The sequence below is a fragment of the Panthera onca genome, chromosome A3, assembly GCF_046562875.1.
Source record: "Panthera onca isolate mPanOnc1 chromosome A3, mPanOnc1 haplotype 2, whole genome shotgun sequence".
In the NCBI taxonomy this organism is placed as follows: domain Eukaryota; kingdom Metazoa; phylum Chordata; class Mammalia; order Carnivora; family Felidae; genus Panthera; species Panthera onca.
In genome coordinates, this window is record NC_138341.1 from 35813261 (window position 1) to 35828867 (window position 15607).

General features: G+C 42.9%; 2 protein-coding genes across 13 annotated transcripts in view; one reads left to right on the forward strand and one right to left on the reverse strand.

The window, feature by feature from the left end:
- The window catches only part of LOC132692145 (uncharacterized), a 25975-nt gene extending 22382 nt beyond the window's left edge, over positions 1 to 3593 (reverse strand). The window contains exons 1-2 of one of the 2 annotated variants that reach the window (XM_060654305.3): positions 3507 to 3593; positions 2133 to 2376 (exon numbers count right to left, since the gene is read on the reverse strand). The gene's annotated coding sequence lies outside the window, so the exon portion shown is untranslated. Of the gene's footprint in view, positions 1 to 2132; positions 2559 to 3506 lie in introns of those variants that run through there. The other variant, XM_060654288.3, reaches the window with a different exon arrangement.
- Positions 1 to 11756, forward strand: part of ZNF514 (zinc finger protein 514) — a 15297-nt gene extending 3541 nt beyond the window's left edge. For 4 of the 11 annotated variants that reach the window (XM_078444752.2, XM_060654249.3, XM_060654255.3 and 1 more), the window contains exons 2-4: positions 6576 to 6702; positions 7050 to 7133; positions 9056 to 11756. In XM_078444752.2, the coding sequence (XP_078300878.1) occupies positions 6582 to 6702; positions 7050 to 7133; positions 9056 to 10041 (1191 nt within the window). In that variant the 5' untranslated portion in view covers positions 6576 to 6581 and the 3' untranslated portion in view covers positions 10042 to 11756. Of the gene's footprint in view, positions 1 to 6; positions 1552 to 6575; positions 6703 to 7049; positions 7134 to 9055 lie in introns of those variants that run through there. The other 7 variants (XM_060654210.3, XM_060654219.3, XM_060654226.3 and 4 more) reach the window with 5 other exon arrangements.
- Positions 11757 to 15607: the final 3851 nt, after the last annotated feature.

The following is a 15607-nucleotide window of genomic DNA, read 5'->3' on the forward strand; positions in this document are numbered from 1 at the left end:
GTTTGGCTCTCGAGGGCGGAGAGGGCCAGAAGCCCTTCTGGGGAGTTAGTCGCGGGCCAAGGAGGAGGACGACCCTAGGAAGAGGCCGAGGAATCCAAGGAAGGGGCAGAGCCTGTAATCGCCTTCCCGGTGGCATTTCCTAATTATCCAAGCCCAGGAGCGTGAAGTCTCCGTATCCAGACACCATGGTAGAGGTGGAGGGGATGGCCGCGGAAGACTTCCCAAAAGCCAGAGGAGAGCGGGGAAGGCTCTCCTGTGTGGGAGGGAGAGGGTAAATAAACAAACCTGTGAAGGAGTGGCCTTGGCCAGGGATCAGAGGGCAGTGGGGCCATTTAGAGCCTTGCCACCATTTCCTTTATTGCTTCATTAAGTAATAAGATTCCTCCAGCCTTTCTAGCTCAACTGTGTGGAAGATTAGCAGTATACGTGGGGGGTACTTCCTGTAGTCACCTCTTCACTAGTGTTGGGGACAAGGCAATCCAGGTGACCCATGAGTTTTTAAGCCATTTCTTTCTATGTTTAGAATCTTCTGTCCTTCACCAAGTGGGCATTTTAACTTTTCGTTCTTCAGCGCACATGCTCAAGGTCACAAGACTGGCCAGTGGCAGAACTGGGCCGAATCTCTGGGACTACCACCCCCTCTGTATTCCTTTATGCCTTGTATTCTGTAGACTATAGCACAGGAATCATCTCAAACTCTTTAGAAATGCAGACTCTCAGGCCCTCCCCCACATACACTGAATCAGAGTCTGTTTAACAAGATCCCCCAGAATCCATACACACATTAACGTTTGAGATGTGCTGACCTATGCTATGCTGCCTGCCATTTCCATGCTTTTGTTGTTGCTAGCTATGATAACTTCTTTGGCATGGTTGCGGCTAGTGTTTTGTTTGTTTTCAGGCTTTGAAAATAGTATGATATAAAAACCCTATTATAGTGGGACTTAAAAAGTATGCTTGCAGAGACCTATGCTTGGGAACTTCTCAGGGAGAACTGACCTTTGAGCTGGGTTCCCAAGGATGAGGGGAAAGGTGTAACTTCTTTCCCTTAAAGTGTATATATTTCTTGGCCTTGCCCTGGGCCTTGTTTTGTGTTCTTAATCTCATACCATAGGCTATATTTAAAGTTCCTTGAAAGTCTTCTCCATGTTTATATTTTTAAAAGGCCTAGTAGAGGAGATGCCCAGTAAGTAACTCTCCAGTGGAGTGGCTGGAATTTGGTGGTACTTCAGTTACCTGAAGCCTGCTGTGGCCTTTGGACAGGAGAGGTGGGGGAGGGTTTGTGCAATTCTGTCTCCTGTAGGATAGCTAGAGGCTGCCCGTCAGCTCCCTTTGACCCAGCTCTGTCCTCAGAACCACTGAGGTGACACACTGACTCTTCAGGGGTTTCCAGCTTGGGGAATCTGGGAGCTGCAAAGGCCATAAGGGTTAGCCTTCCTTATGGCTCCTTTTACCTTCTTAGTTCTCCCTTCTCAGGACCCTGCTCTTTCTCCAGAGAGATACCCAGGAGAAAAGGGAACAGCCAGTTTATTCCTGAAAGCCAGGCCCCAGGTGAGTTGGGGTTCTCTTCATTATTCCTCAAATGATTGGACTATAATGTATTCGCCTCCTTTTCTCTGGAGCCTCTTTGTTCGCTCAAGGGAACTGACCCCACTTCCTGCTCTGCTGGAGGCTGAACCCATCAAGGTGGATGCTGGCCTCCCTGTCCCTTTCTAGGGCCCCCTCCTCTCTGCTCAGTATGTACTCACACAGATCCTTTGGTTTATTTCTGTCATGAGCACTGCAGTGAGTACCAAGTAATGTGAGGGAGCCCTGAACTTGAAGGAGTGTCACTACCACAGAAAGGGGGGAGGGGGAGACTCTGGTACCCAGGACGCAGCCCCAGTCACAGTAAGGTTGTGCATGGTTTGATGACAGATGGACGTGGCACAGATAGGCCTTTCCATCAGGGTGTAGTAAAAGAACAATGAGCCTGGCGAGGTTCGGGAAGACTCATGGAGAAAAGGGGGCAAGGACATTCTGAGGGTATGGACAGGTGGGGAGGCCGTTTGAGGCTGTGTGCCTGTTCAGATGTTATTTTCCTGGATTAGTGAGAAGATAGACTTAACTTACCTCCTGGCTGGAACACTCACCTAACTTCTCTATGCATTGGGTTTGCAGTTGTGAAATGAGGGTGGTAATCATGTTAATGATAATGGTGGGGCGCCTGGGTGTCTCATTTGGTCAAGTGTCCAACTTCAGCTCAGGTCATGGTCTCATGGTTTGTGAGTTCGAGCCCGATGTCATGCTCTGTGCTGACAGCTCAGAGCCTGGAGCCTGTTTCGGATTCTGCGTCTTCCTCTCTGCTCCTCCCCTGCTCACGCTTTGTCTCTCTCTCTCAAAAATAAATAAACATTAAAAAAAAATTTTTTTTTAAATCATGTTAATGATAATGGTGAAAATAGTAATAGCCATTATGTACTGAGAACCAAATATGTATCAGGAGCCGTTCTACACAATTTACTTACACTAACTCATTTCATCTTTCAAACATTCTTATTTTGAAGAATGGCAACTGAGGCACAGAGAGGTAACTGAGAAAAGCAAGAGAGATAAAGTCACTTGTTCGTGGTTATCTAGCACATAAGGAAGGCATCCTGGTTTCAGATCCAGGTTGTCTGGCTCTAAGATCTTAACCACTCAATAACGCAGTTACCTCATATCATTGCTGGAGTCTTCTGGTAAATGGTAATTCCTAGTCAGCTTCGGTTGTGAGGGGGTAAACGGGGTAATGGTGACCGACTCCAGAATTGGATTCAGGTTTGGCTATAGTAGGCTGGATGTGGAGAAAATCAAGTGGAAGGCTGTGGATGCCAGGCTGCCTCATTTCCTAGCAGCCAAGATGGTAGTTTCGTGTATTGTAGCCTAATGATAGACATTTGTATTTAATTTTCTAGCCAGTGGGGGAAACCCCCACCAATAGAGGATTCTCACAGATAACTAGTAGGATAATAAATCGAGTTTCAACCTCTTTGGCCTTAATGTACACCATTCAGAGGTATATCAAAGAGCTTAATCTAGGAATGTCGTAGGAATGATGGCCCGTAGATCTCAATGGCTCATAGTAACAAAGGTGTATTTCTTCTTTATGTTACGAATCACTGGTGGGCCAGCTCTGACTCCTCCACACCCTCTTTGCTCTGGGATTCATGCTGAAAGATCAAGTCTGCTCTGGGATGTTGTTATGTGGCAGGGAAAAGTACAGTGTCAGAACCAGGAGATGGTTCTTCTGGCTTCTGCCCACAACTCATTGGCCGAAGCAAGTCATGTGGCCAAGCCTAATGTCAGTGAGGTGGGAAGTATAAATAGGCCTTCCATAGTGTGGGGCGTCAGGGGAGGGGCAGTAAATACTTTGAACAGATAATTAGTCTGCCACTGTCTGTTTTCTTACAAATATTCGCTTCCCTCCCTCCACACACAATCTCTCCCCAAGAGAGATAACCCAAAACCTCTATTTAGTTACCTACTAAGAGCATTAAGATCAAAGTCTTGGATGGTGTGATGGCCTCAACATCAGGTCTGGATGTTTTTCCTCCGGATCTGGAGACCTCTGAGCCTATGATGTAAAAGGACAAATTGCCTGAATCCATATATCCAATACAGTGGAATAATGCAGACAGGATTATCACAAGATAACCACAATTAAGAGTCCGGGAAGGGGAAGCATGGGAGGAGCCCAGCAATCTCAGGTCTGCAGCAGCTATGAAATTCCTCTGGGCAGACTTGGTGAGAAACGCTGACCTTGGGACCGGGAAGTCTTCCGGTTATGCCCTGCTTCTGCTACCTGGATGGAGCTCCTCAGGCCAGTGCTCTCCTTAGCTCTTGGCTCTGCCCCCAAGTTCCTTCTGCAGTACCCTCCTTGGTCACCTATGAAATGATATTGGAGAATAAACTCACTTGAGGGCTAAGCAACTTTTTCATCCTACTTGAGTAAGTTGATGGCCCAAGGATTTTTTCAAGTCATGAACATTCGGCGTAACTCTTGAAAAGGTCATCAGCTTTTTATGTATTTGTTTTCTGTCACTCCCATGTGTCAGCAATTTTACCCACAGTTCTTTTTTGTGGAACTCTTGGGGGTTTTCTTGAGAAAGCCATTCCTTTAGTCACTAAGCACTTCAGCTGCCCTGAAAGGATTTACTGGGAGCCATCTGAAATTATTCAGAGGTTTAAACAAAAGGTTTGACGACCACACTCTTTGGTCCTTCCGTTAGGTTGTTAACCATCCTTTGTCACGTAAAAGCCTTATCTATATTGTCTTTGACCAACTGGGAACCAGAATTGGTTAAATCTCCAACTCTGTAAGTTTACAATTTCTGGATCCTTTCTTTTGCCTTCCATTTTTATTTTGCAAACTAGCCAACTCTTGAGCTCATTTCTTTTTCTTGAGATATTTTGTCAACTTCTGCCAATAACAACCACCTCACACTACTGATGTTCCAGCCTCTTCTCACAGCACCACAAATTCATTCTTACATTGTTCGTCTTTCCAGTTATTGCAGACAACTGTTTTAGCACACAGTTCACCACCAAATTACATGGGTTGCCATAGCATCAGTAACTTTCTTTACTTCTGGCTCTAAGCCAAAGTCACATATTTTAGGCTTTTTGTGATGGCAGAACCCTGCTTTAAGCACTAGTTGTTTTTTTTTTTTTTTTTTTAATGAGTCAGTTTAGGCTAGTTATGCTAAGAACAGCAAAACTTCAAAGACTTCTATCATCAAAGGTTTATTTTTTGCCTGTATTACATGTTTCACATTCTGTTTGTGAAAAGCAGATTATTTGACTACACTTAGGTCAGTGGAACAGGAAATTCAATCCTACAGGGAGAGCCAGTGAATATTTTGAATAAATAATATAATCTATCAAAAGGGGTTATTAGAAGTGAGTTTTCCATATCTGATTATTTTGGACGGACTTATGTTAATGTAAAATTTTTACTTTGACTTATTCTATGGAATCAATGTCTAAATGGGATTTCTAAACATATTTTGGGAAAAGTATAGGAGTTTATGCTACATTTATCTGCATTTTAGTTCATGGTATGTGAATTATCATACAGTGTAAGTCAAATGGGAGGTTATCTCGTTGCTGTTATAGAGGGTGACAGGATACTTCTGGTTGGGATCCACAGAGTGGTTGTCCCTTGTGGAGACCTGGGATCCAGGGTCTGTCAATTTTGCACATTCAGGAATTGAATGAATAGCAACAGAAAAGTGATTAGGCTTTGGGGGAGAAGATTCATGGTAATCAAACTCATAAAAGACTTAACGATTCATTATAAGGCTACTTGGTACACTATCACTGAACTGTGTGCTGGGGTGGAGGTAAATTATTATAAATCCCAAATTATTTGATTTGGATTTAGTGAAAGTTGTCATTAAAATCATAGGTCACAAGTTTCAAAAATAGAAGACTATTGATACTAGTGCGTTTGAGAATGCAAAGCGTATAGCCTGTTATTTCTAGTTGATTCTAATTAAGTGCAACTAAGTTGAGGGTAGAACTTGTAGAAAATGAAGGAAATGGATTACGTTTGTCTCCTTCCTAAGCAGAATGTCTCTGTAGGGCTGATTCTCTTGAGACCCTGATTATATTTCCTTTTTTTTTTTTAACTTGTTTTATTTTTTATTTTTTTAAAATTTACATCCAAATTAGTTAGCATGTGGTGCAACAATGATTTCAGGAGTAGATTCCTTAGTGCCCCTTACCCATTTAGCCCATCCCCCCTCCCACACTCCCTCCAGTAACCCTCTGTTTGTTCTCCATATTTATGAGTCTCTTCTGTTTTGTCCCCCTCCCTGTTTTTATATTATTTTCATTTCCCTTCCCTTATGTTCATCTGTTTTGTCTCTTAAAGTCCTCATAGGAGTGAAGTCATATGATATTTGTCTTTCTCTGACTGACTAATTTCACTTAGCATAATACCCTCCAGTTCCATCCACGTAGTTGCAAATGGCAAGATTTCATTCTTTCTGATTGCCAAGTGATACTCCATTGTATATATATACCACCTCTTTATCCATTCATCCATCGATGGACATTTGGGCTCTTTCCATACTTTGGCTATTGTTGATAGTGCTGCTATAAACATGGGGGTGCATGTGCCCCTTTGAAACAGCACACCTGTATCCCTTGGATAAATGCCTAGCAGTGCAATTGCTGGGTTGTAGGGTAGTTGTATTTTTAGTTTTTTGAGGAGCCTTCATACTGTTTTCCAGAGTGGCTGCACCAGCTTGCATTCCCACCAACAATGCAAAAGAGATCCTCTTTCTGACCCTGATTATATTTCTAAGCAGTGTGACTAAAGTATTGACAAGAGCGGGCACTTACTACTTCCAAGTAGTAAGGAAGATACGTTTCCTGAAGCAGCTTAAAATATTTTTGAGATGACAAAATCCCAAACTGGGCATTGGGATAGCTAGGAACTCGTGGAATCCCTTCTACATCCTAAGGTTCTACTCAGACGCCCATCCTCTCTTCTTCCTGGGGCTGTTAGTGTGCTCCCTAAGGATACAGCAGTGTCTTCTGTGTTTCAGGATCTGATGACATTCAAGGATGTGGCTGTGGAATTCACCCAGTGGGAATGGGGGCAGCTGGATCCTGCTCAGAAGGACCTGTACAGGGAAGTGATGCTGGAGAACTTCAAGAACTTGGCCTCTCTGGGTGAGCTCAGCTCCTCCAAAGCCTAAAGCCTGCCCATCAGGCCTGCCATCTTTATTTCATTGTTGTTTAAAAGCTTGGGGTTTCTAGGCCTGTTGGCTGAGTTTTGCCCTGGGGTTCTGGAATCAGACATTTACATTTTCTCTGGAGTCCTCATTCTTCATTCGTAGGAAAAGTCTTGCTCGCTATGAAACCATAATAAGAAGTTTCATGATTCTGCTCCTAATATTTTACAACGCCTATTTGTATGCTTTCCACACCTATTTCTCCCCCAGAAACAGAAAGACCTAGGGCTAAAGCCTTGGCCTTTAACATACCCAGTCATGATCCTTTTCTTTCTCTACCATCAGGGCTTCCAGTATCTAAACCACATGTGATCTGCCAGTTGGAGGAAGGGGAAGAGCCCTGTGTAGTAGAGGGAGAAATCTCAACAGGTGAGTGAGTGAGACCTAAGCAGCATCACACGTAGTAAGGATCAGCCCTGGGTAGGAAGTTGCCCTGAAACCTTGGTTAGGGGACCATCCTCTGAGAGGTGAGGCTACTTGTCAGAAGCCCTCCACCCACTACAGTATTTTGAAAAATTTTTTTAATGTTTATTTATTTTTGAGAGACAGAGTGCAAGTGGGGGAGGGGCAGAGAGAGAGGGAGACACAGAATCTGAAGCAGTCTCCAGGCTCTGAGCCATCAGCATAGAGCCCGACACAGGGCTTGAACTCATGAGCTGTGAGATCATGACCTGAGCTGAAGTTTGACACTTAACCGACTGAGCCACCAGGTACCCCAACAGTATTTTGAATACTATTAGGCTTTTGTAATTATCTCTAGTGTCAGAAGAAGAGATGTTCATTTTCTTCTCTAGCACTTAAGCTGCAAGTTGGGGAGGGACAGAGAGAGAGAGGGAGAGAGAGAATCCCAAGCAGGCTCCCCACCAACAGCACAGAGCCCAATGTGGGGCTCAATCTCATGAACCATGAGATCATGACCTGAGCCAAAATCAAGAGTTGGATGGTTAACCGACTGAGCCACCCAGGTGCTCCTTTCTTGTTCTTTTTCTGATTGGGAGCAAGGGTCTGACATCTGGATCTGGTCTCAAGATAAATATCTGTCCACTTACAGTGCTCTACAAATATGGCTGTGCTTCAGAATCTCTCCGGGAACTTGTTGAAACATCCAGATCCCCAGGGGTCACACAAGACCCACTGACTCAGAATCTAGCCTTTGGGAGCACTGGCATCACTAGTCATTTACCTTTTCAGACACTTTATTATTATTGTATTCATTTTCTATTGTTGCTGAAACAAATTGCCACAAACTTAAAGACTTTAAACTTATTAGTTTAGACTTTAGACTTATTAGTTAGTAGTTCATAGGTCAGAAGTCTGGCATGGGTCTCACACAAGATGTCAGCAGAGGTGTTCCTTTCTGGAGTGGCTAGGGTAGAATCTGCTTTCTGGTTATTTGAGCTGTTAGCAGAACCAGTTTCTTGCAGTTGTGAAACCGAGATCCTTGTTTTCTTGCTGGCTATAAACTGAGGAATGGTAACAGTTTCTAGAGACTGCTACATTCCTTGGCTCTTGGTGCCCTTTCTCCACCATCAAAGACAGAAATGGTGGGCTGACTCCTTCTCACACCACATCTCTCTGACCCAGCCATGAAATGCTCTCTGATTTGAAGGATGCGGGTGATTACATTGGTCCTGTCTGAATAATCTAGGATAATCTCCCCATCTAAAGTTTTGGGCCCTTAATCACATCCGCAAAGTCCCTTTAGCCATGTAAGGCATTTTTTTTCTTCTTGTGCCATGTAAGGCACATATTTACAAGTTCTTGGGATTAGGGCATGGATGTCTTTGAGGGAGAATTAATCTTCCTGTCACAATTATATATAGTAATATAAACTGAAGTGCTGAGGGGACCTTGTGAGGGCATCTTCCTACCCTCTTCTCATCTTTACGATCTTTGGACTTACCTTGTGTACTGGAATCCAAACACTATTTTTTCAGGTTTTCCTAATCTCCATTCACTTGCTTATCACTTATTCTTGGTAACTCCAAAACCTCAGACATATACCATTCTTGAAAGAAACTGTACACATCTCAGATGATATTATTATTATTATCATTATTTTGAGGTGAAAGAATTCACCTGAGGCAGACAAAGGAGATAGAAGTTTATTGAATACACTGCAAGGAAGCAGTGGGCAGGACAGCAAAGGAGAGGCGACAGCAAAGGAGAGGCTGTCTGCCTCAGATATTATTTTAAAGCTTCATGATCTTACTACATCCGTTATAGGATTTTACTTCCTCTTCGCCCATGGAACAGTTAATACAAGCATATCTCTTTTTCCCCCCACCCAGATTGGGAGAAAAGGCCTAAAGCCAAGGAATCAAGACTAAATCAGGATATTTCCAAAGAGGAATTATTCCCCATAGCATCAGTAGAAAAACACATCAGAGATGAACTCTCCTTCTGCAAACTGAAAGCAAATTGTGGTTGTGATGACCAGTTAGAGATACATCCAAAAAAACTGGAGAGACATCCGAAAGAAATGTCAGTCACTCACAAATCTACCACCACCCTTAGGATAGATCGTGAATGGAGTGATTTTGGGAGAAGTTTAGACTTAAGATCAGTCCTTTTTAACCAACACAATGTTCCCGTAGGAGAAGGATCTTATAAATCGGACACAGAATTCAGACAGACTTCAGGAAGAAGTAACTCCCGGAGAACCCATCCAGGGAAGAAGCCTTGTAAATGTAATGAATGTGGGAAGTCTTTCCATTTCCAGTCAGAACTTAGGCGCCATCAGAGATGTCACACTGGAGAAAAGCCCTATGAATGCAGTGAATGTGGGAGAGCCTTTGGTCATATTTCATCCCTTATTAAACATCAGAGAACTCATACTGGAGAAAAGCCCTATGAATGCAGCGAGTGTGGGAGAGCCTTCAGCCAGAGTTCATCTCTTGTTCTACATTATAGATTTCATACTGGAGAGAAACCTTACAAATGTAATGAATGTGGAAGAGCCTTTGGTCATACTTCATCCCTTATTAAACATCAGAGAACTCATACTGGAGAAAAGCCCTATGAATGCAGGGAATGTGGGAGAACCTTCAGCCAGAGTTCATCTCTCATTGTACATTATAGATTTCATACTGGAGAGAAACCTTACAAATGTAATAAATGTGGGAGAGCCTTCAGCCAGAGTTCATCTCTCACTCAACATTATAGATTTCATACTGGAGAGAAACCCTACAAATGTAATGAATGTGGGAGAGCCTTTGCTCATACTGCATCCCTTATTAAACATCAGAAAAGTCATGCTGGAAAAAAGGCTGTATGAATTCAGTGAACGTAGGAAGGCTTTCAGCTGGAGTACACACATGAGTCACATTACGCACATTGGCGAGAGCTCCTATGAGTGTAATGTATGTGCGATGACTTGGTTGGAAGACATCTTATTTAACATCAGACAGTACACGCTAAAGAGACGCTCTATCAATGTTAAGAGAGAAGCTGGGCTTTGAATCACACTATCAAACAGCAGAGAATCCATCCTAGTGAGAAACCAAGTATGTGTGATAGATTTGGAAAGGCTTTTGTCAGAGGATACCCATTATTCAACGTCAGACAGTTTCTACTGGCCAGAAGCCTTATCCATGCAATGAATATGGCACAGCTTTCAGTCACATATTGTTCAATCAATCAATCAATCAACCAGTAAGTAAATAAACATCAGATAACTCATACTGGAGAGCAACTACAAGTGTGGTAAAAGCCATCTGTGATACTTCTTCCTTTACTAAGCACCAAGAACACATAAAAAAGGGAAGCCCCCTGAAAGCAGTAAATGTGGGAAGGTCTGTCAGAGCTCATCTCTTCAAAAGAATCAGAGAATCATTCTTGAGAAAAACACTATGGAAATGGTGAATGTGGGAGTGCCTTTAGCCAAACCTCTTTCCTTTATAAACATCAGTGAACTCACCCTACTAGTTAGAAATCCTGGGAATGTAATGCATGTGGAAAAGCCTTTGGCAGATTTTCCACCCATTTTGCACATCAGGGAATGTGTACTAGAGTGACTCTTTGAATTTGGTGAAACTAGGAAAACCCACTAGTATAGTTCAGGCCTCAGCATACATTAAGGCTTCACTCCGTAGAGAAACCTGGGAACTTAATGGATGTGGGGAAAATTCCTTTCAGACTTGAGATTCCTAAAACAAGAGCTGAAAGGAATCTGAGAAATCACCTAGTCTGGTGATTTTCTACCTGGTAGGGGCTCTTTGTAACTGCAATGTGCTTTGCCTCCCCATTCGGTGAGCGGAGGGAGGTGTTACCATGTGGGCGAAGAGAATGGCGGCTGAGCGAGGTGGAGAGTCACCAGTGACTTAGCCCAACCATAGTTTAGAGCTAAGGAAACTGATCTTCTGGAAGTGCCATGCCCTGGGCTGGGCCTCGTTCCTTCTGGTTCACAGCTGTGGTTTTGAGATGGAGAGACTGAAGATCTTCCTGTACAAAACCCCCGTGCGCTCATTACACATTACCTTTCTCTAAGAGGCAGTGGAGTGGTATTTTTAAAGTTTGAGCAAAAAGCAATTTTTGTTAGATCATTATGCTACTAGATTTGGGATTTTCAAAATAAAATAAAAAATTTTTAAACATTAAAATCATTAAATATGGATATTGTATAAAAAAATCAAAACTTCAAAAACATTATTCCAAGTGAAAGTAGCCAGATGCCAGATACCATCTGTGTAGTTCCTTTTATAGGAAATGTCCAGAAATGGCAAGTCTTCAGAGGCAAAGTACATTCCTGATTTCCTGGTGCTGGGAGAGGTAATTGGGAGTGAATGCAAATGTTACAAAGAATCTTATTGGAGTGAGGCAAATGTCCTAAAACTGGATTATGGTGACGGTTGAACAGTTTGGTAAATATACTAAAAATCATTGAATTGTGCACAGAATATGGGTGAAATTTATAGTATGTAAAATACACCTGAATAAAAACTGTTTTTTAAAAATCTCAAATATACAAATACACCAACTATTGCTAAACTACTTTTCCTGTCTTGTCTGTTACTTCGGTGTGTCTGTGTATGTTTATTTTCTGAAATAGTTACCCCCTAAGCTTACTGAGTCTCAAGTTCATGTCATGTTGCCTCTGAAATTTATATGGAAAAACCAAAAGCAGGAGCTGGCATAGACCAGAATAGTCTTGACTACAAGATTAGCTTAAACTAAAAACAGTCCTTTAACCATTTTAATTCCAGATTAGGAAGCTGAGCCCAGACATCAGGGGATCAGTTCAAAGTGGGTCCATGCAGACAGGCAGGACTAGGGGTCCAACAGGCTGGCTAAGACAGAGGGGTGCAGGCAGATAGGATGAACAGGAGGCATCTGGACAGCTGAGATCAGAATGCCAGTCTAGGAACCTAGAAATCATGGAAATTGCTTCCCAGAGAGCCAGGTTGCACAGGAAAGAAAGAGCAAATTTATTATATTAGTAATAGCTTAGTTTGCTCCATCTGTTCTCCCAATGCCCTTCTCTAACCCCAACCGAAGTCCCTTTATATACCTGGATACCTGCGACTTTATAGCTTTTTTTGCTTAACGTCTGTCCCTCCTGTGTATCTTTGCCATGTTAACCATTATCAGTGTGCACCCATTGCCTCATCTGAAAACCTTTGTGAAGAGGACATTTAATGCCAAACTGAGTGAGGATCTATCTTCACTCAATTTGGCATTAAATGTCCTCTTTGCTCTGCCTTAACCTCCTGCTGCTCCTGACAGAACCTCTAGTACAGACAAACTAGTTAGCTTGTCATACCTCAGACATGCCTCCACACTCCCCTGCCTGTTCCACCAGGCTGGGATGCCCCCTTCACTTATCTGAAGCCTGATAATCGGTCATAACCCTGTTCAAACACCCCCCTCCTCAGGGAAGAATTCTCTTGAACATTGATGTGAAGTCATAGCTTACTGATTTGCAATTGTAAAAGCATTTGTGTTTGCTTAAGGTTTTTAAAAACAAAAAGTATCTTGTCTTGGGATAGTTCTTACTACTGTTTTGATCTATTTAAATTACTGGTTGTTTATCAGTTTCCCACTTTCTTGTCTTCTGAACCAGATTATCAGCTGCTTCGGGTAATTTCTCATACTTCCTCTCAAATGAGCAGACAGTAGGTCATTACTAACCATGTGTTAATTTGAAAAACTTGTATTACCACTTTTTCTCACTACTTCTGACTTTTAAAAAGTATTTTACTCTTCAGATATACCACATTTAAAATATTTATTTATTTATCTTAAGTGATCTCTACACCCAATGTGGGGCTTGAACTCACGACCCTGTGATTAAGAGTCGCGTGCTCTTCTGACTGAGTCAGCCAGGTGCCCCTGACTTCACACTTTTGTACTAGATGAAAAACTCCTAGAAAACTACCAGTTAAATATTTTCTTCGAAAAATACAATGTTGCTTCCTGTAATTATTTTTCAAATCAAGTATAGATTGGCCGTTGTTCCAGTTTTGGAGGTGGGTTGGTATGTGTGTACATAAAAACTCATTGCTATTTTGTAGCGCTACAGTGATTTAACACACCAACTACCCAGAATCAGGCCAAACTTCACAGGTTAAAGACACAGTACTCCACAAGACTGTTCCACTTCAGCCATAAATTTGGGGGTCCCTAGGCTACTCTTCTGACCAGCTGGCTACAAATTTGGGAGTTGCCACACTTTTTAGGCTTGTTAATTCTCTAGAGCAAGTCTCAGGACTCTGGAAAGGGCTATGTTATGATAACTTTATTATAGCAAAAAGATACAAATCAAAAGCACCCTAAGGAAGAGGCACATAGATTGAGGTCTGGGAGCATCTCGAATGTGAGGCTTTCTTCTTCCCCAGGAACACATCACCTGCGGGCATATGTGTAACTACGCAGAGTACTGCCAAGCAGGGAAGCTCACCTGACCTTCGTTGTCCAAAGTCTTCACTGGCGTTTCATTATGTTGTCATGGTTGGTTGACCACACAGTTGAACTCAAGCTTCAGTGCCCCTTCCCTCCTTGGAGGTCGGGCTGATATCACATGGCTCAAAATTCCAATTCCAACTACAAGGTTGGTCTTTCTGACTTGGTCAGCCCTCACCCCGAATCATCTAATTAGCATAAACTAGGGGTAACTAAGAGTCCCCTCATTAGCATAAACTATCAGGTGTGGTCTCAAGACCCCGCTATGAATAACAAAGACACATCAGAAAATTCCAAGGATTGAGGGGTTACCTCCCAGGAACCAGGGACAAAGACCAGCCAAGTTCTTTATGACACAAGCACACACATTCAAATGGATGTGAAAACGTGAAAATGCTTCAATTCTTTTTTTCTTTTTTTCTCCCTTCATAAGTGTACTCTTTAATCCCCATCACCTATTTCCCCCATTCCCCCATCTCCCCCTCCTAGTAATCACCAGTTTGTTCTCTACAGCTAAGAGTCTGTTTTTTGGTTTCTCTTTTTTTCCCCCTTTGCTCATTTGTTTTTGTTTCTTAAATTCTACATGAGTGAGTTCATGTGGTATTTGTCTTTCTCTGACTTCTTTCTCTTAGTATTATATTCTCTAGCTCCATCTATGTTTTTGCAAATGGCAAGGTTTCATTCTTTTTTTGTGGCTGAAAAATACATTGCACACACACACACACACACACACCCTGCATCTTCTTTTTTTTTTTTTTAAATTTTTTTTTCAACGTTTTTTATTTATTTTTGGGACAGAGAGAGACAGAGCATGAACGGGGGAGGGGCAGAGAGAGAGGGAGACACAGAATCGGAAACAGGCTCCAGGCTCCGAGCCATCAGCCCAGAGCCCGACGCGGGGCTCGAACTCACAGACCGCGAGATCGTGACCTGGCTGAAGTCGGACGCTTAACCGACTGCGCCACCCAGGCGCCCCTCCATCTTCTTTATCCATTCATCTATTGATGGGTTCTTGGGCTGCTTTCATAGTTTGGCTATTGTAAATAATGCTGCAGTAAATAATGCATGTATCCCTTTTAATTAGTGGGTTTTTTTTTGGGGGGGGGGTAAATACCCAGTAGCGTGATTACTGATTATAGGGTAGTTCTATTTTTCTTTTAAGTTTATTTATTTAGTTTGAGACAGAGACCAAGGGAGAGCGAGTGGGGGGAAGGGCAGAGAGAGAGGGAGACAGAGAATCCCAAGCAGGGTCTGCAGTCGGGTAGAGCTGCAGTCGTGTAGAGTCGTGTAGAGCTCGACTTGGGGCTTGATCCCACGTTTCACTGACTGAGCCACCCAGGTGCCCCTATTTTTAATTCGTTTGAGGAACCTCAATACTGTTTTCCACAGTGTCTGTGATATTATTTGGGGTCTGGGAGCGAACAGTCAAGAAAGAATTTTTGAGATGTTTTCACTGCAAAAAGGTGGTTTTACAAAGCATGGGGACAGGACCTGTGGGCAGAAAAAGCTGCACTGGGATTGTGCGGAGTTTTAGTAATGGACCTTCTTTCTTCTTCAATTCCCAAGGACTGTCCCCTGGAATGCCTTTTTTTTTTTTTTTTTTTTTTTTTAACGTTTATTTATTTTTGAGATGGAGAGAGACAGAGCATGAACAGGGGAGGGTCAGAGAGAGGGAGACACAGAATCTGAAACAGGCTCCAGGCTCAGAGCTGTCAGCACAGAGCCCGACGCGGGGCTCGAACTCACAGACCGTGAGATCATGACCTGAGCCGAAGTCGGCCGCTTAACTGACTAAGCCACCCAGGCGCCCCCCTTGGAATGCCTTTTAACCCACTGGGAACAATTTGGATTGCAAAATTTAAGAAAGGACTTATCCTATGGTGCCTGGGTGGCTCAGTTGGTTATGCATCCCACTCTTGGTTTCAGCTCAAATCATGATCTCA